This window comes from Oryza glaberrima, chromosome 1 (assembly GCF_000147395.1).
Source record: "Oryza glaberrima chromosome 1, OglaRS2, whole genome shotgun sequence".
In the NCBI taxonomy this organism is placed as follows: domain Eukaryota; kingdom Viridiplantae; phylum Streptophyta; class Magnoliopsida; order Poales; family Poaceae; genus Oryza; species Oryza glaberrima.
This window is the reverse complement of record NC_068326.1, coordinates 19,022,356-19,045,900: the sequence shown is the minus strand read 5'-3', so window position 1 is coordinate 19,045,900 and position 23,545 is coordinate 19,022,356. Positions and strand designations below refer to the sequence as shown.

Genomic DNA, 23,545 nt, shown 5'->3' with positions numbered 1-23,545 from the left:
TCACAACACAACTTTAAAGCAAAACTGGCAACAAAGAACAACAATGACCCGAATTGTTTGAATATTCTTTTGCACTATATTTGAAAAAAATTAGGTACTAAATATATTTATTGTAATTTTTGTTTTCCTGTCGTAACGCACGGACATTGTGCTAGTAATAAATAATTCTTGGTAAATTATATGATATATAGATGGTGAATACATTCAGAGATATGCCAAATTATGTGACGCGTGGAATGGATGGTACAGATTGTTTCGACAAGATGTGTTTTATTAATGATTTATTCAAAGATATATGACTTGTTTATTGATTTGCCTGGCTAGATTAAGCCAAATTCTGATGATGTTTTTCTGATGGCGAACTCAAACGGCGTGTGTGAAGTGGTCTTGAGAAATGAAAGTGACGTTTTCCTGGGGCAGCCGTCCACTTTTACCCTTTACTGTGTGATACTACAATGGCAGAAGCGTTGGCATGTCCTTGAGCTATGCAGTTAGCATCTGAATTGGGTGTTTCAAAATCAATCCTTGAGACCAAACAGTCTGGAGGTTCAGAAGATGGTAGCTGATGAGAAAGTCAGCAGATCAATATATGTAGTAATAATCCAAGATTTGAAGCAACGGCTAAGTTTGTTTCATGATTTCAGGATCAAATGGATTTGTCGGTCAGCCAATATGGCGTCCCATTTTTTAGCAAAGAAATAGTGTGCTACGAATTTACTTCGACCTATTTCTCTGTCTCACCAGAGTGTTTAAGGTCCCAGGTTGTTAAAAACTGTAATCAAACCGGTTCCTCTGAAAGGAAAAAAAAAAAGAAACCTAAGCTGTGATGATGCATGAACATCACTTAAGAGTTAGATTTGAAATCTATTTGCTGTTTGATTCACTAAATCTTTTTAAATAAATATCAAACCTTAAAGAGTAACGTAATTGATTTGATATTAATTTTGGCACAGATTTTGTGAATTGCGGCCATGAATTTCAGACCTGAGGCTAAAATCCATCAAATCCTCCAAAACATCATTTCACAATATACTGATGCACACATGGCACATCACCAGTAGTTTCAGTGCTACTTTAATTGCAACATGTATAGGCGTCTCTATGATGAACAAGATATAAAGTTGCAGACCCATTTTTTTCATTGTCAACTATGATGTCTGTTTAGTCAGGTATTCTCCGAAAACTTGAGATAAAAACGACATAGATATGCTTCGTATACATACACATGATTGCATATTGATCAATCCCCTATGGAACTTGATGAATTACATATCCATTTAAGTAGCTACCGTTTGAGGCGCCTCAACACTATCAGGAAAGTATCAAGGCAGAGTGTGTAGTCATCGAAGGCACTTATTCCACAAAATTTACCACGAGTCAAAACTAATTTGTCCCCTCCAATTTGAAGCCTATCAAAGGAGCAAGCGTTGGAAACCTTTACACCATGGCCAAAGTTCTTGTGTGCCTGCCAATGTACAAGTGTCAAAAGGATTTAACACAATCAATTAATGGCCAATAATGTTGCGAGATTAGTTAAAAGGCACAGTAGTATATTTATATATACTGTACCATATAATAAAACTATGCGAAAACTATAAAGTATTCCCCACCTCCCCACTTTTTTCCAATCTGTAAGGATATTCAAGAAACAGAACAAAATTAGTGATAGTTTCCGGATGGCTTAAGTGGATAACATAGTAATTAGCAATTACCATTTTATTCACTTCAATTTCCATTTCCATTTACCACCTTATTAACACCACGTGCGATGCATGTACATGCTTAAGACTGACTAGTGAGTGTCAACTATGGTCATTGCCACCAAATTATTGGGACATAACAGTAAACAATGGTTCAAAAAGAGCATGAGCTGAAGGGAAGATCTAAGTCAGATGGTAACAATTGATGAGTTTAGAACAGATGAAGCATGAGGAATCCTGCTTTGTTTGGCCTATTTGATGCATATCCAACTGACAATGGGTAAGGATCAGGGTAGAGCAATGTTGAGCACTTTTGTTCTACATCTGTACAAACTATGAATGAATTCAACATACATCAACTGCCCTCATCACTATATACCATCAAAATACGAGCGCATTTCTCTATGAAAATTCTGTACTACAGCTTAAGTTCATGATCAAACATCAAATATTCAAGCATGAAACAATCAACATCCGCATAAAGAAAAGAAAATAACAAATAGCAATAAGTATGGACTAAGAAAATGGAGTACATGGGAATCAATGATAACTAATTTCAAGCTGTAATGTTGCAAGATGCTTTCAAACTAAATTAAACTTACAAAAGATATGCCCACTATTTTAGCATCGGAGTTGCTCATTTGTTGTGCAATTTGATAGGCACAAGATAAACTGCCTGATAGAACTCCTCTGATAACCCCATTCTAGGTCTAGGAGTGCCAAAGAACCATATAGATCTTCATATTACATAGCTAAGATCAACCAAGTGGAAAGTGCACAACAGTAAACTTCATATTACGTAGTTACTGACAACCAATGAACCAGAACCTGTCAGCCCATACCTTAGAATGTATGAACAATTTTTCATATTTCAAACTACTGTACTCTAGAATTTCATTAATCTGATCGGAAATGAAGAGGGTGGCATTCAGTCAAGTCTCGTGATGTTAAGTGGAAAAAAATTGCTAGATACTACAGCATACCATTGTGATTTCCAGCATGACTAACCAAGAGGTCAAAAGTTCCCTTGAGAAAATACAATTCCTTAGTTCACTAATTAAACTCGACAGAGAGTTAAATGCGGGTACAAGAAGTGAACAAGATAGAAAACAACCTTCATACAAATTGAGTTATTTAGGTTCTCTTAAGACAATGGCACCAATAGCAACCACTGGAGCAATTTTTATCAAATATGAAATATCTACTTGCCTAATCATATGACGACAAGTTAAATTACAGATGAAATACAAAAGACTTACTTGCCAAGGCTTTATCATTGCCATATTTGGGTTATTTGTTTTAATTGGTAAGGCATCGATACATAAACTCTCAGTACGAAATTCAGGTGAGAAGGCAAGACAAGTAGACAACTCAAACTCCATATGGTAATTGTATAAACCAAGCAAAGGATTTCAAGAAAAAAAAACAAAAATGTTTGATTGATCTAGCCATGAATATTACAGAAGACTCTAGAGAACAACGGTGTTTCTTCAAAATCAGTAATCAATACCAGATATTATCAATGAGACTCAGCATAGAATGCCATGAAAACTTCATCCTTGAAAATACAAACAAACAGGATGACTGTTGATAAAGATGTCGGTGTAACAGCAAAAAATTTCATGATCAGATCATTAGAATAAAGTAGGATAACTTTGGTTCTGTTTATTCTACACAAACTGGAAGCTGCTAATTGTAAAAGAGTTGTTATTACTCATTCTGCAGCCAACTGGTATGTCCAACATCATTGTGCGTGCTTGGCACCAAATATAATTAGTGTGTCCAGCATGCAAATCTCCCCAAAAAGGTAAAATAGTTCTTTTGCCCCATAGTTTAGTGTTTGCTCATTTGCCAGTTGCCACATTCCCAGTGAATGACAACCAGAACTAGGGACCACATGTCATACACACATATGGGGCAAAAGAGCAAATGCCATCAACTTATTGTGGGACAGAAGAGCAAATCTCCCCTTGGAAAATTGGTTTACCAGCCACAACGGCAACTGATATTAAGATGGTCCCTGTCCAGAAGGGAAAAAAAAAAAAGTCTTGCATGGTGCACCATTCGTCGAAACAATGTTTAGGTACCAACTCAATAATCTCATTCCGTAGCATAACTACAAATAATGGGATGTTTTACTTCTGGTGTGCCATTCATCAAACAATGTTTACGCAGCATAACAAAATAGACCAATATTCTAGTGGAGCGCTTAGCTTGCTTGACATACATAGCTCCTAAAGCGTAATAAGAGTTAAACAAAAGTAGGATATAAAACTTAAAAGCACGGTTGCATAAGAAAGGAAAGAAACTCATGACACAGGGCAAAAAAGGTTGCAAATCACTAAATAAATAAATAATGCGTGTATATTGCTACAGAAAAACTATGTGCACAGAAAGTTGAATCGCACCTAGCTCCTCTGGACATATTACTGTGCTGTTGCCTCAAATTTCCGGAGCATGTCGCAGTGCGGCGTCTCGTAGGAAAGCCCCCAGTGGCGACGCTGCACCTCAACCCTACAATTCTGTGAGAGTATTGAGAAGTAATCCCGCTCAACATGCCGTTCGAGTGTTGCACGCTCAGTGCTCTGGTGTGGATACTGCTCCTCAAAGTTAGGCAACTTGACATAGTATGTGACTCCACGTGTGGTTTGGAATTTGTGCTCATAAGGGTAAGAGCGGGACAGCGAGTAGACAGGTTCAGAAGATGGCAGGAAGTTGAGCAACAGCAGCAATAGAACAGGCAACAGCTGAATAAGCATCCGGAGAGTGGAGCCACCGGAATTTTGCGCCCCATGGCCATGGTGCATGCCGCCAGTCCTGAAATGAAACGTCCCAAACTGCCCAAACTGTCTGGTGGTGGCAGGCGCCATCCCGCCAAAGAAGAAGTTTCTGAATATCTCATCCGGATCAAATTCATCCTCATAAAACCCATTATACGCACGGGCAGTGGAGGCAGCCCTCCTGTTGTAAGTCACCGGCTCGTCCGAGCCAACAAGGTCATAGCGCTTGCGGCTCTCGGCATCGCTGAGGCACTGGAAGGCCTTGGAGACGGCCTTGAACGCATCCTCGGCACCGGGGGCCTTGTTCTTGTCGGGATGCACCTTGAGGGAGAGCTTGCGGTAGGCCTTGCGCACGTCCTCCACAGTGCAGTCCTTCTCGAGGCCGAGGATCTGGTAGTAGTCCCTGGTGTGCTTCTTGACCTGGCGCACAACCTCCAGCTGCTCAGACGTGTATGACCTCTCACCGGCGCTCTCGTCCTCCTCCTTCTTACCCTTCTGCTTCCTCTCTCTCAGACCATCGCTCCCGGTTGCTTCCTCCGCGGATGCTGCCGCTGCTGACGACCGAGGTGGCGGCGGCGGCGGGGCCTGTGGGGACGACGACGAGGCGGAGGACGAGGGCGGGTCGTCCTGGTTGAGGAGAGGATCGAGCAGGTGGTCGATGGGGAGGGAGGGGTCGAGGCGCTTGGCCTTGGAGAGGAACTTGACGGCGCGGGCGCTGTCGCCGGCGTCCGCCGCGGCCTTCCCGATGCGGAGGCACTTGACCGCGTCGTCCTTGTTGCCCTCCATGGCGCCTCCCCCCGCGCAGCCGCCGCAGATCTGGCCGCGCGACGGCGAGTCACCCCCTCCTCCTCCTCCTCCTCCGTGCGATGGACCCCGATCGGATCGGCTCCGCCCCCAAATCCAATCTGAGAAGCGATCGATTCGCACAACAAGGTGGGGGGAATCAGATTCCGATTTCCGAACGAGCCGTGGAAATCGGCCGCATCGGATGATTGGGAGGCGCGACCGTGTTGGGAGATGCTTACCTCGCCGGAGTTGGAGCGGAGACCGGATCGGCGTCGGCGTCGGCGGCGGCGGCGAGTCGCCGTGGGAGGGGAGGAAGAAGAGAGGAGGGGGGGGAGATGTGATGAGACGGCGACGCGACGACCACCGCGGGCGGAGTCGATATTTCCCACGACTCCGTCTCGCTTTGCTTCACTTTCCTCAATTTTCTCAGGATTCCTTTTTTTTCTTTTTAGTTTTCCCTCTGTTTGTTCGTTCTCTCTGCGAGACTGCAAATACGCGTGAAGAAAAGGGTGTGGGCCTGTGGTAATTGGCCCAATTAGAAACCTATGTGAGGCCGTTTGTGGGTAATTAGTTTAGGTTTAGGAAACCGTAATGATGGCTCCATCGTTTGCATATTTGCAAACGAGTACTCCATCCATCCCAAAAATAGGCAAACATTGGTTTCCGTGTCGACCCTTGACTGTCCGTCTTATATAAAATTTTTTTATAATTCGTATTTTTATTGTTGTGAGATGATAAAACATAATTAATATTTTATGCGTGACTTGTCTTTTTTATTTTTTTTCATAATTTTTTTAAATAAGACGGAAGGTCAAACGTTGGGCATGGAAACCAGGGTTTGTCTTTTTTTTATGGAGGGAGTAATAATTTGTGAATAAAAATTTTATATGTGTGTTCCTAGCGATCTTAAAAAATAAAGTTTGAAAAAAATTCAAAATCAACTCCGAATTTAAGGTTGAAATTTTAAATTTTGGTTGATAAGTATAAGTATAAGAGAAAAAATGAGGCCTATAGTTTCCCAGTTGCTTAAAAAAAATTCTCACTCAACTCAATTGGTAACCGTGAGAAGCACGCGGTCACGTAAAAATTTTTATTTCCGTCAATAGAGATATGTTATGTGACGATGTATATATGAGTACGATGTTAATAGCCTAAAAGCTCAAAGTTTAGAGGAGTGACTTAAATTAAATTAAAGCTACCTTGAAATAACCATGATACCATCGAAGATTCAAATGGGAATATTGTGGGATACTCCTATTTTGGTGACAAGGATGAAGAAAAACAAGTGGTATCAAAAGACACTGAAAAACAATTGGATATATGCCAAACGCATGGGAAAATGAGTGTTGAATTGTGTCAGAATTATAAATGCGAACACCTAAAACTTAATCTATATCGTAAGACAACTTATGGCCTGTTTAGATTGGGGCCAATTCTTGCCCTACCTATCATTTGATAGTTTTGAATAGTACTCGTGCACGTGCAATGCACGTCTATGTTAAAATTATTGGTCCAATTCCACTAATAAGTGAAAAACAATAAATTTATTCTAAACCACTGATATTAACATAAAACTTAAGTGACAAATAATCAAAAGCCATCTGTGGTCCTTTTGTTATCTACTGCATTTCAAACAAAATAAATAAAAAATACGAAAGCTTCACTTCTCACTACATTTATAACAAAGTTTTACAGGTGCCATCACAAGTTAAACTTTTGCAACTAATTTGGTCTAAAATAAGCAACTATAGAACCATACTCTCACCGTAACAATATGCAACCTGGAGATTAAAAACAATAATCCAATTAAGCTAATCAACCTGACAGACTGTCACTTCTGTCCAAGGATGAATATCTCAATACTATACAATCACCCCTATTTTTTCCTTTCAAAAAAAAAATCACCCCTATTTTGCATCTGATATACGGATAAGCAAAACATTGTGGCCTTGATCGGCAGCAATGGCTGCTGCCGCAGCTGCCCTATAGGTGTAAATACCATGTGAAAGAAAACATGCATAGCACTCTTATGTCACTTGGCCATATAAAGTTTTCAACTCCACAATTATATATATACATCCCTCCTATCCTCAACATACCAGAGCACAGCAGAGGTGCATATGAATCCATCCAGATTATATATAGAGAAACAAACCCTCTTGTAATCAAGCCGAATTTGAAGAGAAAATGTATAACATATGCATACATTAATTCCTTTAATATCCAAACTGAAAATTAAGAATCAACAGTATCAGCCATGGAAAAGAACTGAGTTAGATCACAAAATCTTCTGACGAAACTAAAGATATTGAAGCCAATTTTCTATCAACCACTAATTGCATGCACAATTGAGTTGTTTATATATTCATACAACACAAAATTGTAAAGTGCCAACCCGAAGAAGTACATCTCGACGTGTCATGAACCTATGTTTAACTGCATGTCCATGCATGAAAGTCAAGGAACTCCAGTAGAAAGTGATGTTTCTACCTTCACGGAGTGACAGTAACATCAAATGCAAAGGTTATAAGTATAATACCAAAAGAAACACTGATCTGTTCATTTTGAAAGCAACAAACTATTAGCCTGAAGCACATGTATTCACAGTAAGAAAAAACTATTGACTGAGAGATCAACTTGGTTCACAGGAGAAAAAAGTATGCTTAGAGCTCCAACTGAGACACGAAGGAGTAGCTAAAAAATATGCATCATGAGCTTAGGACTTAGAGCCTCCTTTGCTTCTTAGAGCAAGTTTAATAGTATAGTCAACTACTAGCTCCAATTCATCTATAGCCAATCTAATAGTTCATTCATACAATAGTTACATACTACCCTATTAATACCTGGTCCCACCTGTCATACACACACTGCATCTTGGAGTCCGTGCTACAGGTGGCTATAAATCTGTAGCCCGCTGCTCTTCTCTCTTCTCATTTATCTACTTAAAATATGTTTGCAGTTGGCTTATAGCCTGCTATTGTACCTGCTCTTAGGTCCTTTGCTTCTTCGGTTCCTCCTAATTACTGAAGCCAACATATGGATGTCACAGCATTCACATTGCCATCTCCCAACTCCCAAGAAACTTGCTTCATTCTCATCCACCAAGGAATCAACCTATATGAGCATAACCTCATATGTCACCTGAAAAGAAAAATGAAACGTTCAAGTCTCAATTAATCAAGCTACTACTGATCATGGGATCGCAACCGGCGAGCATGTATATCCATCTGAACCATGTTGCAGTGTTTTCGTTATACATAGTGTAGCTGCAGAACACATGCAAGAATATGACCCCAAGGATCCATAATCATATCTTCTTGGCTGTTCCACTGAACAATTAATACTGAATTCATTATATGAAAATCCTGAAAAAAAAGGAAAAATGATGGTTAATTGGATCTCTTGAGAAAATGACAGTATAATTTATGCTCATAAGAGGCACCATCTATGAAAAATATATAATTTAGCATAGTCGTGACACAACGCAACATGAATTCTAATTGCACCGGACCTCATTCTTAGTAACATATAAATTAAGCAGAAAATCACTGGACAATGGGCCATACCTTATCACCAGAAGTCATATCTCGGTAAAACAAATATCATTATGTTGAGACTTGAGATGATCAGCACCCAAGGAATTAACACTTATCATTTGCACAGTTGTAAAGTAAAACCTAGAAATGTCTTAGCAGGCATTCTGATATGGGAGTTGTTTAGAGAAAACATTTAGAGATGTAAGTTGTCAGTTGCACACCAATAGTGATCTGCATCTCCCATTTGTACCATTACACCAAAAATAACTTTTAGATCACAAGCATTTGCAATTTTCTCATCTATAATAAATGCACACATTCATACGGAAGCATAAAAACATACACAATTTTAATTGCCGGAGTACCCAAAGTCATAAGCGAGAGTAACCGGGACAAGGGAAGTAGTGTTGTTGAACCTGACAGCGCCGCAACGGGATATATTTATTTGCTTGTGATGATGAACACCCATCGGTGTTATTATTGGTGGAGAAGGAGGACGATGTCCCGGAGCTGTCACAGCCTGATTTTCGTTTTAGGATTTAAAATTATTTAATAAATTATTAATAGAATTTATATTAAATGTTCATTAATTTTCAAGTGAAGTTAAATGTGGGAAATAAAATTTTCTAAATATAAAGCATGGCTGGATTTAATTTTTATTAAATTCTCCATGATTAATTATACTCTCTGAAATTTTCTCGGATTTTTCAGAGCTCAATTCCTAATTTTAATAATACAAAGAATATTTCAGTAATTATTCACATATTAAATTAATCATTAAATGAGCTGGTTTCAATTTTGTTAAATATTTTGAGTGTCCAAGTATGTTCAAGATTGTTCTTGGAATTATTTGAGCACTGGAAGTATTTTTAACAATTGAAAGATCATTTCAGTGATTAATTTAATTGGGAAAAGTAATTAGAATACCGATTTTTTTATTTATAATAACTAATCCTTCACAAATTAAATAAGTAGTAATTATATGTAGGGATTTACCAAAGTAGTAAGGATGCTATTGTCATCAGCGTCCAGGTGTGGACACTGTTATAATACATGTCCAGCTCGAGACGCACTTCTTAACAGCGTCCACAATCTGGTGCGACCCAATGTGCCTTACTGCCTTATCACACCGGCCACTGCAAGCGCTTGTTGACATCTCCTGCTAGCGAGCCTTCGTGTTGTCCTAAGCAACGTTAGCTCGATCACTTTGTTGGCGATTGAGCATGTTTAGTTACTTAATTATATGCTATCACTCTATAATTTTTGCCTTTGAAGTGCCCACGCATGCGTTAGCTTTTCCTTTATCTGGTCCGGCTGCCTCTAAAACAGATATATAGCTCATTGTTGGATCAATCAATTTGTATTTATATATAGGTATGTCGATTCATTTTAATATCGCTGCATATCGTATCAACGTAATATGGTTCTAGATAAATTATACTCATATATTTCAATAATCCAGCCAACTGTGTCAATTACAAATATAGGACAAACAATCTGGGTAGGTGTTGACGAAAAAATCGAACACACCGGCCTGGGAGATCTGCTTAACTCTAGTGCAGGTCCAAATCTTGGTGAGATACGAGCGTGCCAGTCAGTTTGATCTTGCAAATGACAAGATATGTAAATACTAGATCAAAACAGCCGATCGGCTGACAAGCCGATAGAGTAGTTCCAGCCAATAGCGATAATAGCCGATGCCGATACCAGCCGATAGCGATAGGGTTTAAGCAATCGGCTATATGTCCAATGTAGATAATAATATAAAGGCAATCGGCTGATGATGATGTAATAAAATAACAATATAATCCAGTATAAACCAATCGGCTAGCATTGATATGATAGAATAAGCACTGATCTGAAGGTTAAAGCATACATCGGCTGGAGGCCCGATGTCATGAAATCTACAAGATTAGATTAAACAGTGAAACCTTTGTTATCATCGGCTAAATCCAACTTATATGTATATGCAATCCTTATGAGCCGATGCAACGTCCAGATAACTCATCAGCTGAAACCCCGATGAAACCCTTATTGGCAATCAAGAAGCAGGCTAGAGATTATGGTTCTAAGCACGACTTAGTAGATCAAACTTAACTGATGCAGCACTAAGTATGAAAAGAAACATAATATCTAGACAATCAAGCCGTTGACTGAGTTTTCAGGGTGGTAGATGTCTAAGCTAATCTAATCTAGCAACGCGATTTAGCCGATACCGGCAGAAACCCTAAAACGAGAAGCAGCCGATAAAGCTAAATTGATATGAAAACTAGATTAACAGAGACATATGATAAATAGGTAGGCAAATATATCATCCAAACCAGAGCAATCCAAGAGGTCGAATGTACTGATGCAGCCTTAAACGACGCCGACATAGACGATACAATTGCCTGGACCGGCGGAATATTGGACTTATCCCTTCGCCGGAGATCGAAGACGATGCAACCCCGCGTCGGGTGCCAAGTTCCGCTGGAACGTAAAAACAAAAGTAGAAGTAAAAAGGGTGGCGATGCGCCGAATTGTATTGATCGTAGCGATTGATAGATTATAATGACCCCGGGTATACATATTTATACCCATAGGTTGATACAAGTCCTTGTCGGACAAGAAAAACTTTCCTAAAGATAAAAGGAAAAGATAAAGTCCTTATAGGACACTAAACACACTTTCCTAAAGATAAAAGGAAACTAACAAACTATTCCTAATTAATAGATACAACTGCCTTCTTCGGACTCGATCCGTACGTGGCAATCATCATGAAGCACGTCAACTCAATCCGACAATGATTCCAATATCATCTTGCCGGAATTGGCTACATCAGCTTGCCTTGTCCGATTCGGTAACTGCCGATGCACACTGTAGCCGATGCGGTTCCGAAGCCGATTCATACCCTGTTTCCGTTATCGATTTCCTCCCAAATCCGCTTTGGCCTTAACTCCAAATCTGATGCATGATTTACCAAATTTCGTCATTAACAGTAGGTACAATACGTTCTTGCATCAACTAGGCAAACAAAACGATTCAAACCAAGTATATATCCGGACACTAGATAAGTTCTTATACATACGAAGAAACGTCCACAATCTAAAAAAGCTCACTTAAATATATAAGCTAGTTACTGTTTGTTGAGTCACTAGCTTGGCCTCCACCATCTTCTGTGTGGGCACTCCTATCTCCATGCTCTATACTGCAACCTTTTCCTGAGTATACCCAATAGTCAAATACTTCATTGTATTGATACTTTTGGAGAACTTGACGGAACCATGGCACCACAAACAACAATAGTAAATCTATCAGGATGAAACAATCTTATTGCTGAAACAATCAACCGCACAAAAAACCTGACTAGGGTCTGCATAGAGGACGTCGCTGTCGAGCGGTCACTGGTGGCGGCGGCCTCTGGCGCAAGGAGGTCTGGACATTGTTACGAAGATGCTGACGGGATGCTGGACGTCGTTCAATACAGCGTCCAGGTCTGGACATTGTTACGAAGAGCGTCCATTCCTAGACGCTATAGCGTTTAGCATCCATCCTACAATTAAAATTTCCCTCTATCATTTACTAGATATTTAATTAATAGGTTGTTAATTATTATATATAAAAAAATCGGAATTAAAATTCCCTTTTCCTTTTCGGGCCGAAACAGGAAAAGTTCACATTTAATCCTCCGCCCATTCTTCCTTCTATTCGGCCGGCCTTATCCGTTCCCAAAGTCTAGTTTGCATCCCTCCTTCTATCGGGCTGTGCAATGGAAGCCCATCCAAAAGTCTGTTTTGCGTCCCCTCGCTACAGTGCATCTTCAACCTCCAGCTAGAGCCGAGCTCCTGTGCCCGTGTCCTGTTGCCGCCGCCTCCTCCTTCCAAATCCGACCTCCCCGTTGCTCCTCTTTCCAAATTAGTTGCGGAATGGAATCCTCTCAATCTCCTCAACAATTTCCCCAAGAAATCCTCAAATGTTTCTATGGAAATCCTTTCCAATTTCGCGGATCAATCTTTCCTTTTCCCGGCGAGGATCCTAAACTTTCCCGGAGTTTCTCCCGTCGATTTGGGCCCGGACCCGAGCTCTTGTGCCTATATAAAGGACCATCTAGTCGTCCTCCACCTATCCCCTCAAGTCCCGTCTTCCACCGTCGCTGGAAACGCTCTCCCCGCGAGCACCTTCTCTCTCCACCGCCGGTCGCCGCTCCAGCCGCGCCGTTCGTCGTCGTCCATCGTCGCCTTCGGTCGCCGCTGCCGCCGTTGGGTTCGCGAGGAAGAGAAGAAGATCGTCCTCCACTTCCCCGAAGCCGAAATCCACCGGAGCTCCATCGTCGCCGTCAACCCGAAGTTCGCCGTCGTGTTTTGATCTCCAGCGAGGCCCTGCTGCTCCTTCTGTCATCGCCAATCTTCACCGCCACATCCATTGGATTTGCAGCTGCAAGCAGAAGACCGTCCACCACCTCTTCTCCGCCAAAGATCGCCGGAAAGTCATCGCCACCGTCGATCAGTACCCCGTCGCCACTCCAACCTCGCCGCCGTCGTCATCCGTCGTCGTTTGCCGTCATTCAAGTCATCGGTGAGCTCCCCTCATCGTGCTCTTTCCTCCGGTTCAGATCAATTTAAGTCATCCAATCTTGGTCGACTCGATCAAGATTAATCTCAGCCGTCCAAAATCGATATAAATCTGTTCGCTCTTTTCAATGCCATATTATTCCTTTTTAATATATGTCATCTATCAAATATAATCTAATCTTTTTCGGAGGTTGTTTTAATCTTTTGTCTTAATTATAAATCATTTGTAAATGGTTTAATTAATTTGGAATAGTCTTTTTCTTTAATAGGCTTTAATTGGAATTAATTTTGTAAATTCATAATTAAATCATATGAAATTGGAATGAGGCCGTTCAAGTCTCATTCATCTAAAATCATGATCTACATGTTTGTTTACTTTATATGTTTTGTTTATTTGGAGTTTCTTAGTCTTTTTCTTTGTTTTGCGTGTTAGCTTGTCGTTTCTGTCGTTGCAAAGGTTCGCGAGTGCGCCGGAAGTGTTCAAGAAGATTAATTGAAGACCGAATATTGCAAGGCAAGTCACACAGGTCCCAAACACAATTCCTTTGAGCATGTTGATCCTATATTTAATTCTCTATTAATTTCAACTGTGCATTTATTTTCGAATATCACTGGTGGTGTGAACTTATTCCTTTGTTATGGCCAATTTGCATTGATTACCCTATGTCTTGATTACCTCGGGTTATAATTTGACTAGCTGGATTTATATATTGGTTCAGCTAGATGTATTAGATATAATTGCTTAGCCATGCTTAGAAACATTAGCACACGATTGGGATAACTAATGTTTTACTATTACTTATTGATGGATATTTAATTGTAGCTCACGATGGTCAATCGTGATTGATTAATTAATTTGCCAACTAAAACTTGATAATGGTGGGTTGTGAGCACATGGTTTTGATGGTCGTGCTCATGACAATTAAGGACCGGTTCACGAGTTTCGGTTGTGAAACATTAACCGTGCTAACCACAAGCCAGCATGGGCAACGGCTTTACCTTTTGTATAGCATAGTTCATTGCAGGGCACCAGACTGAGAAGTGGCGGAGATAAGCCCACGGGGGTCGCTGGGGAGTCCATGCCTTGTTTATAAGGGGGTGATTATGATCTAGGAACGGTGCGCTGTGGTGGATTGTGTTATGCGAGGGGTACTGTCACAGCTCCTTTCCGAGGTACCGTGGTGGTATTGAGGCGCATGGTGACATGTCGTGGGGCTGTGTCTTGTGGGTACAGTGGTACACTTCTGGCCAGAGTAAAACTATTCGAATAGCCGTGCACGTGGTCATGGGCGGGTCTAACAATGTCTTTCGTGATTAGTCCCACGCTACTCATTAATAATAATGTGGTAATTGATGGTAATTAATTTAGCTCCTGGTTTGGAATGCTACATTCCTGGTTTGGAGATAGATCTGTACAGCCGGGTATGGTTGTCCAGGATGGTTGGGCCTGTGCAGCATGGGTGTGCTGTTCAGTGTTGATTAATATTGATGATTAATTACTCTACTGTTTTACAATTCTCAAATATTTGCTAAATGCTGCTTTTACAAATGAGCCCTATATTATACCATTCTTTGGTATCCTTGTGCACTTGCATATTTGCTATGTGGCTTGCGGAGTATTCCATGTACTCACCTTGCAATAATCAATCAAACCTCAGTTGAAGACAAGTTGCGAAGGAGATGACGTTTGGCTTATACCCCAGTTAAGCTGCCTGTAGGAGTGGAGCCGGAGCTTCGCTAGACCATAATTCTGCTGCTATTTTCTCTTTTCTTTTGTAAGTATTTACGTTATTAGTATGATGAATCTGTATATTAAATTGTGTATCTCGGCTGATTCCTGGACGAGGATTTAATGCACAAATAAGTTCGGAAATTACTAGTGAATTACCAGCCGGATAGGCTAAATCTACCGCAGGGGTGTGGTGGCATTGGATGCTGGTAGTGGCGAGCGTCAGCCTCGTGGACATCGAGCAACCTCTGAGTTTCGATGGCGCGGGGATGACGTGCGTCGTGGTGGGCGTCAACGCAGCCGAGGAGGCTCAACAGGACTTGGGCCAAACCTCTGTAGCTTTGCCCATGCCGCCATCCCCACCCTCTCCCCTCCTCAACTGCTCCCTTTTCTGGTGTCGTCATCGAGGCTGAGACTGGTGGTGGTGCCGGTGGCTAGATCCGAAGCCTTCACATGGCTTGGTCCGGCGCCTCAGATTCGGTGCTGCCATGGCTGGTCAGGGAGGAAGAAGAGAGCTCACATCAAGGGCACGTAAGGGATGAGTAGGAGAGGACATATCACGGGCAATGCCAGCAGTAGCAGGAGGATATGATGGATATGCGATGCGGGTGAGGAGGTGATTGAGGGGAGCACTCTCGCCCCCGCCCCTCAATGGCGTGAGCTGCACATCAATCGCAGGGAGAGAAAGAGCGCGTGGATAGTGCAACGGATATCGCGGGCGCGGGGCGTGGATGGCGCGCGACAGCGGTGGCAATGAAGGCGCGCGTTAGCGTGGTGGGGATGGGGATGGGGATGGGGAGGGTTCCGAATCGGTGATTCCAGCTGCCCACTTTTATCTCTAGCCGTTGGATGAATTGATCGGATTTAGCCTATTAATTTCACCCGTTAGATTTGATTTCACCGGTTGGATTGCAAGCGGTGAACTCATCCTTTTTATATTAGTATAGATATTTGTTTACTATTTGGACTGAGGCTAAGGCCGTGTTTAGTTCTCAAAATAAAAACTTTTCACCCATCACATCGAATGTTTGGACACATGAATAGAGTATTAAATGTGGGGAAAAAAATAATTACACAGTTTGCGTGTAAATTGTGAGACGAATCTTTTAAGTCTAATTGCGCCATGATTTGACAACGTGGTGCTACAGTAAACATTTGCTAATGACAGATTAATTAGGCTAATAAATTCGTCTCGTAGTTTCCTAACGGAACATGCAATTTGTTTTGTTATTAAACTACATTTAATACTTCAAATGTGTGTTCGTATATCTGATGTGACAACCAATCCTAAATTTTTTTCCCCCACTAAATCTACCTAATTCAATAGGACTTCAAACCGAAACAGCCATCGTTAGCTCTCAGTTCGTCAAGTAGTCGTGACTATGAGTCAATTCTATAAAGATTATAGTTTTCGGTGAAGTACGGATGTGACTATGAAGATCATTTGCTACAGTAAACGCAGCGCTCTTTGCCACACTACCAGGCTACTGTTCCACTGTTCATCTTATTTCTAGCCGTCCGATCAGTCCTTTCGAGGCGTGCTGGCCATCCGTAGCATTAGGATAGCTTTTCTCCTCATCCATCGGGGGAAAAGTGTTGGAATGTAAATCATGTCTCCTCTATCACCGGCTCCCTTTCCTTCTCCCGATCATGGTTTCCGGTCATGTTTCCATAAATCGGTAGAGTGAGTATGGAAGATAGAGGCCTATGCATGTAATGCTCCATGATCAATACACCATCGCGTTGAGTCATTCTGTCTATCAAAAAGAAAACACGGTCTCCTGCTTCCCTGCATCCGCCGCCCGACGCCCTCCTGTTAACTTCGTCGGCGGCTACCCCTGTCGCTGCCTTCATGTGTGCTTTCATCTCCTTCTCGATCTCTTGCGTCTACTGCCAGTCTGCCGCGCAGCCATGTATTTCTCTGCAATCCTTGCCATCCTCACCTGCTGCCGTGCTATGGTTGGCGACGGTCTCCAGCCACCGTCCATATCTGTCCACCGGCCATTGAAGCTGAATCGGAGTCGTATCGCGCGCAATTGCTATCCTCCTCCGTCACCTTGCATGTTTCCTCCCAAAGACCCAAACCCCGTCGATTCGTGCCTTGCTACTGTTTCTAGGTGTTGTGTTGTTCTTGCTGTTCCACTGTCCCTCAAGGTACTCCCTCCGTATTTTAATCTATGACGCCGTTGACTTTTTAACCAATGTTTGACCTTTCGTTTTATTTAAAAATTTTATGCAAATATAAAAATATTTATGTCATGTTTAAAGAACATTTGATGACGAATCAAGTTATAATAAAATAAATGATAATTACATAAATATTTTTGAATAGGACAAATAGTCAAACGTTGGACAAAAAGTCAACGGCGTTATACATTAAAATATGGAGGTAGTATTTGTTTGCTGTCTTAATTAAAATACTTGATATGAGTGAACATAAATGTGTTGTATATATAGGCTAAGCGCATTGCCATTGCAATGATGGTATTCCGTAAATATTTGGGGAGGTAGCAGCTACTTCGCCCGGCGAAAAAAAATAGCAGCAGCTTTTTTTGGAGGGCCGCCTTGATTAGCCTTATGTACCTAATTTCTGAATTTAGGGGTGCTTTTATAGTTATTGATATGAGATCTGTGAACATAGGGGCTGTTCATTTTGATGTTAGTTTTAATCATACCATATTTTTTTTCAAAGTTACCCAAAATGGCTATGTTTAGTTTGTTGCTAAATTTGATCAATACATAAGAAATCATATCAAAATTTTGGCAATATTGCCATCTTGCCAAAATTTTGACATTGCCAAAACTTGGTAATGTTTATTTTAGCTACAATCTACACAAGCCCATAATTATGAATGTGGTGGACTTGGGTTAAAAAAAGCTTTTATACTAATTTAAGGTATTAATCCAAAAATCGCCACACAAAGCTAACAGTTAGAGGCACTGAACTGACTCTGTACCAACATTTTGCTTTCCAGTTTAATCTAACGTTTGCATCTTTCCTTTTGTTTTCCTTCAAAATTTTTGGTTTTCATCGATCATAATTTTCACTCATGGAAAAAGAACAAAAAAAAATTGTGATCTGCTGGTATCAGTGGCATTTGATAGCCGTTTATTTTGGATAAAAGGAAAGATCATGCATCCTTCTATTATAATGTACTTCCTCTGTTTCACAATATAGATCATTCTAACATTTTCTACATTTATGTTAATATTAAATGTAACATTAATATAAATATGAAAAATGCTAAAATGACCTACATTGTTTCAAACAGAGGGAGTACTTCTGTTTTTCACCGTGATTGAGAAGTCCTATATTCATTTTGGATATTCACGGGATGGTATCAAATCATGTTTCCCACATATGCATTGTAATTTTTCTTAATGCAGTACCCGTTAGACATGTACAGTGATCTTCTGTTGTTATTCTTTAGTAGATTTTATCGAAAGCAGGGAACTTTCTCTAGGAAAATCCATTACCCACTCCCCAGTGAAGAGAGATTTGATGCCCTGATGTATGCTGCACTCTTTCTCCAATGGGTTTTTTAATTTTCATGGTTGGTTCTGATTTACTGCTTGCTATGCTCATCGTCCCTTTTCTCCTTTGTTTCACAGCTTTACGCAATAGATATTTTTAGGTTCTTTTATGTTTATTTTGCCTAAACTTATGCCTTTTGGGTACCTTTTCTCTAAATAGCATCAAATTCAACCAAATGTTCGATGCTATTTATGCCAAGTTTAGTTCTAAAATTTTTCTTCAAACTTCAAACTTTTCTATCACATCAAAACTTTCCTGCACACATAAACTTCCAACTTTTCCGTCACATCGTTCCAATTCAACCAAACTACCAATTTTAGCGTGAAAAACACACCCTTAGTATATACTACACTACATTGGATCACTGGTACGGTGTTGTTTTTTTTTTTATTTTGGTTATATATGCATCAGGGAACTAATTAGCCATTTTGTCCAGATCAATCTTCATTTCCACATTTTATAAATATTGCGTGCATGCTTACCATTATAGTACTCTTCACGATGTTCCCGCGGGGTACAGCCTAGTAAATAGGATGACTGAAATAAGGTTCGAGTAAATGACACATGTTAGGTTAGCTATACGTATAGATTTGGAAAGAGGTAACCAAAACCAAATTCAAAATTTTCAAATCCCTCAAATTTGTAGGCCCCCAAACCTGCTGCCTAGGTTTCCAATTTGAAAGGAAAAAGTACACGAAAGGTCCCTTAACTTATCATCGAGTTACAAAATCGTCCCCCAACTGCAAAACCAGATATATAAAATCCCTCAACTTATAAAAACCGTTCACTTTAGGTTCGGTGGTTTTGACCCTGGTTTAGTCCGACGTAGCGGCTGAGTCAACGTGATACCCACATGAGCCTTACATGTCAGGATGCCACTTTCCCCTCCTTTCCCTTCCTCCTCCTCTCCCCCTCTCACTTTTCTCCTCTGGGCAGGGCGGCCGGCAGGTGAGGAGGAGGTCACCGAGGCAAGGCGAGAGAGGAGGCCCGACGGCCGGCGACGCGGCGATGGCGCCCGCCGGTACAAATCCCGCCTCTGCGGCGCCATGTCCTCCTTCCGCGGGCCGTCGTCTCCTCTGTCCCACCCGAACCCTATCGATCCCTTCGCCGCGGTAGCGGCGGCGACAGCGGAGGAGCCACCGCTCTGAAACCCTATCATCCCCCATGACCCTCCCTCGCCGGAGATGGAGGCCACCGCGGAGGCGTTCAGCTGGGAGGGGTGCTGCGTTGGCGGAGGTGCCGCGCCAAGCGTCTCGTTGACGTCTACTGGCGATTCTATTGGACGCTCGGGTGGAGCTGCGGGCGTGGCATGGGCGAAGCCTGCTCGAGGCAGAGCAGCTGCCGCCGCTGCCCTCCGCGTCCAAGGTGGTCAGGCCGGTGTCCGCGACGGTGCCAAGGCGGAGGAAATGCGGCTTCGGCGGGTGCAAGGTGTGGACCATGGCTATGGCCAGGTTGTGCCACTCCCACATCCTCTCTGATGACCATGGTGATGGCATGTCCCTTCCGCCGCGCTCTTGACAGACGGTGTGGGTGATGATGTGGCATCCTGACATGTGGGTCCCATGTTGACTTAGCTGCCACATCGGATAAAACTGGGGTCAAAACAACCGAAAGACCTAAAGTTAACGATATTATAAGTTGAAGGATGTCATATATCAGGTTTTTCGGTTGGGGGACGATTTTGTAACTCAATGAAAAGTTGAGGGACATTCGGTGTACTTTTTCCAATTTGAAATTGCTTTCTTTCAAGGCCACAAAAAACAAGTAATAAGTTCACCGGAGGTCCCTCAACTTAACAACGAGATTTTTTGAGGTCCCTCAACCACAAAACCAGAAATTTTCGCCCCTAAACTCATTCAAACCGTTCACAGGAGGTCCCTTGGCAGTATAGGTGGGTGGTTTCGCTTACGTGGCATCCTAGTCAGCAAAAAAAAAATTAAAAAATTTCGTGGGGCCCACATGTCAGCTGCACTTTATTTTTTCTTCTCTTTTCTCTCCTCTTCTCTTTCCTCTCCTCTCTCTTTGCCGGTGGCGGGGCAGCGATGGGGGAGCGCGTGACTGGAGTAGGTGGAGGGGCGGCGTCAGCGCACTAGAGCAGGCGGAGCACGCGGTGTCTCCGGGCGAGCGCGGCTGCAGCGACGGCCAGCGGCGGGCGAGCGCGACGGCGGGCAAGAGGCAGCTCCGAGTGTGGGAGGTGCGCGGCCGGAGCAGGTGGAGCGGCGGCGTCTCCGAGCGCGGGCGGAGCAGAGGGGCGGGGGCGCGACGGGCGAGCGGCGGCGAGGCGTCACCTCTTTCCCCCTCTCCCGCCAGCCTCATCTCCCCCAACTCCGTCCGCTCCCGCCGCTGCGGCGCGCCACCACGCTGGGCTCCTTCGATGAGTGCGACGGCGGCGGCGGGAACCAGCGGCAAGAACGACGTGCTCGTTCGCTCTGTCCGCTTTGCGCACCGCTCTCGCCGCCGCCACCAACGCGACTGGCGGAGTAGGCCGCCACGCTCCTCCTTCGGCCACCTCCGCCGTTGCGGCCTCCTCATCCGCCTGCAATGCTCATTCGCTCGCCCGACGCCCGCCGTCCGCTCTGCTCGCAGCCTGCTGTGCTTGCCTTCCGCTCGCCCGCCACCGTCTAACGCCGCTCCGCGTGCCGCCGCGCCACCCGCCTCCATTCTGCCCACAGGCCGCGCTCGGTGGACAACGGGCTCAAGGATGACCTCGTGTTCGGGGACCCCAACGCGCCGCGGTTCCGCCGCCACCTCCCGGATCCCGCCCCCACCTCCCGCCGCGGTCGTCCGCAGTCCGCCGCCGCTCTTGCCGGTTGTCGCCCCGCTCCTGCATGCTTCACCTGCCGCGGCCGCGCTCGCTCTTTGCCGCAGCCGCCGCTCTCGCCGGCCGTTGCCCCGCTCCTGCCTGCTTCGCTTGCCGCGGCCGCGCTCGCCCTCCGCCGCCGTCATCCCGCCCATCTCGGCTTGTCGAAGAAGACGAGAGAAGAGAAGAAAGGGGAAAAGGAAGGGATGTGGGGCCCGCACCATTTTCTCTCACTTACACGTGGTCCCCACGTACTTTATTTATTTATTTTTGCTGACTAGGATGCAACGTCAGCGAAACCACCCACCTATACTGCCAAGGGACCTCCTGTGAACGGTTTCAATGAGTTTAGGGGCGAACATCTCTGGTTTTGTAGTTGAGGGACCTAAAAAAAATCTCGCTGTTAAGTTGAGGGACCTCCGGTGAACTTATTCCCAAGAAAAATCGTAATTAGCAGGCCGCCAGCCCAGCCCACCTACTTCTCCTACACGGCCCAACTGCCACGTCAGCTAACCACCCCATTCAATCCACTCCACTCCACGGAGCCAACCCGAGCTCGCGAGATGGAAGCTCACCTCCGGCCGCTCTCCGCCGCGGCGCTCCTCCTTTCCCCCGCTGCGCCGCTTCCCACCGCCGTTGCTGCTTCTGCGAGGAGAGCATCCCCCGGTGGCAGGAGGTGGAGCAGCGTGAGGGCCAGCGCGGGCGGCGGGGGCTGGCTGTCGGGCCTGCTCGGAGGCAAGGGCGGCGGCGGCGCGCCGACGGCGATGACGGTGACGCCGGGGACCGTGAAGGCGGGGGACCCCGTCCTGCACGAGCCGGCTCAGGAGGTTGCCCCCGGGGACATCCCCTCGGAGAAGGTCCAGGGCGTCATCGACCGGATGGTCGCCGTCATGCGCAAGGCCCCCGGCGTCGGCCTCGCCGCCCCGCAGATCGGCGTCCCCTTGAAGGTAACCCACAACCGAGGACACGATTCGTGCGATCGCTCCTGCATTATTCCATTGCATTAATTGCTCCAAATTACTCCACTAAGTCGTCTACTGTTCAACTGTATAATTACCTGCTTATGTTTGTTCCTGATTGACACATGGCTGAATTGCTCGACCTGTTAAAATTTCATAGATTATCGTCCTGGAGGATACCCAAGAATACATCAGCTATGCTCCCAAGAAGGACATTGAAGCGCAGGATCGCCGTCCTTTCGATCTTCTTGTGAGTAGTAGTACATTTGTCCTATGTAGTTGCCTTCACCAACAATTATCATTAGGCAATATTGCCACCTTCTCATGCCGTTTTATTTTCCTTGTGTCCCTTGGATACCAGGTTATCATCAATCCTAAGCTTAAGACGACGAGTAAAAGAACTGCATTGTTCTTCGAGGGGTGTTTGAGGTACTCGCTAGAATGCTTCTTTGTGATGTTATTACTAGTTTCTCATTATGCATTGTACTGGATTACATTGTGCTTGTTCTCATGTGTCTTCTGGGGATGGCAGTGTAGATGGATACAGGGCACTTGTCGAGCGACACCTGGATGTTGAGGTTTCAGGTTTGGACAGGAATGGACGCCCCATCAAGGTAGAAGCTTCAGGATGGCAGGCACGTATCCTGCAGCACGAATGTGATCATCTTGAAGGTACATTGTATGTTGACACGATGGTCCCTAGGACATTCAGAATTGTTGATAACTTGGATCTTCCGCTTCCTGTTGGATGCCCTCCAATAGGTGCACGCTGAGGTGGAGAGCATTCCACATTTTAAAATTTCCAAGTAGAGATAATTGCACTCTATAGTATACATAAAATTTATCCCAAGTATAATATTTGCATTGCTGCTTATTTCTGTGATTGCCAATTTTCCATGAATTGATTTTTCAATGTCTGTTGTGGTCATACACATGCTGAGAATCACTGCCTTGTATGTTGAATTGACATCATGTGGTAACATTCGTTGTTGGTTGTAAGATGTTCACTCAATGTTTTTTGTATGGTGTCCATGGACTCTGGGAGAACAGGAATTTTACACTTCAATAGAACTGTACCTTTTCCTCCAGTTTTTGTCTCTTCAACGTAATTTGCAATACCATACACTTAATAGTGTATACTGATTATTTTTATCATATTTCTGATATTCT

General features: G+C 43.6%; 2 protein-coding genes and 1 pseudogene across 2 annotated transcripts; 2 read left to right on the top strand and 1 right to left on the bottom strand.

Moving 5' to 3' along the window:
- Positions 1-1,116: 1,116 nt before the first annotated feature.
- Positions 1,117-5,723, bottom strand: LOC127777146 (chaperone protein dnaJ 49). The gene is made up of 3 exons (XM_052303688.1): positions 5,506-5,723; positions 4,109-5,385; positions 1,117-1,465 (listed from the first exon to the last, which is right to left on the bottom strand). The coding sequence occupies exon 2, from the start codon at positions 5,264-5,266 to the stop codon at positions 4,127-4,129; it is 1,140 nt and encodes a 379-aa protein (XP_052159648.1). The 5' UTR covers positions 5,267-5,385; positions 5,506-5,723; the 3' UTR covers positions 1,117-1,465; positions 4,109-4,126.
- A 13,939-nt stretch (positions 5,724-19,662) lies between these two features.
- Positions 19,663-20,134, top strand: LOC127777123 (uncharacterized; annotated as a pseudogene).
- A 1,818-nt stretch (positions 20,135-21,952) lies between these two features.
- Positions 21,953-23,443, top strand: LOC127760497 (peptide deformylase 1A, chloroplastic). Its single transcript, XM_052284766.1, has 4 exons — positions 21,953-22,363; positions 22,536-22,625; positions 22,737-22,804; positions 22,908-23,443. The coding sequence occupies exons 1-4, from the start codon at positions 21,980-21,982 to the stop codon at positions 23,146-23,148; spliced, it is 783 nt and encodes a 260-aa protein (XP_052140726.1). The 5' UTR covers positions 21,953-21,979; the 3' UTR covers positions 23,149-23,443.
- Positions 23,444-23,545: the final 102 nt, after the last annotated feature.

Bases quoted from the DNA above. Each gene is read 5' to 3' on its own strand.
- LOC127777146 (XM_052303688.1), bottom strand. From the start codon at position 5,266: ATGGAGGGCAACAAGGACGACGCGGTCAAGTGCCTCCGCATCGGGAAG.
- LOC127760497 (XM_052284766.1), top strand. From the start codon at position 21,980: ATGGAAGCTCACCTCCGGCCGCTCTCCGCCGCGGCGCTCCTCCTTTCC. The intron at 22,364-22,535 runs GTAACCCACAAC...AAAATTTCATAG, and splicing joins AGATCGGCGTCCCCTTGAAG to ATTATCGTCCTGGAGGATAC. The intron at 22,626-22,736 runs GTGAGTAGTAGT...CTTGGATACCAG, and splicing joins GCCGTCCTTTCGATCTTCTT to GTTATCATCAATCCTAAGCT.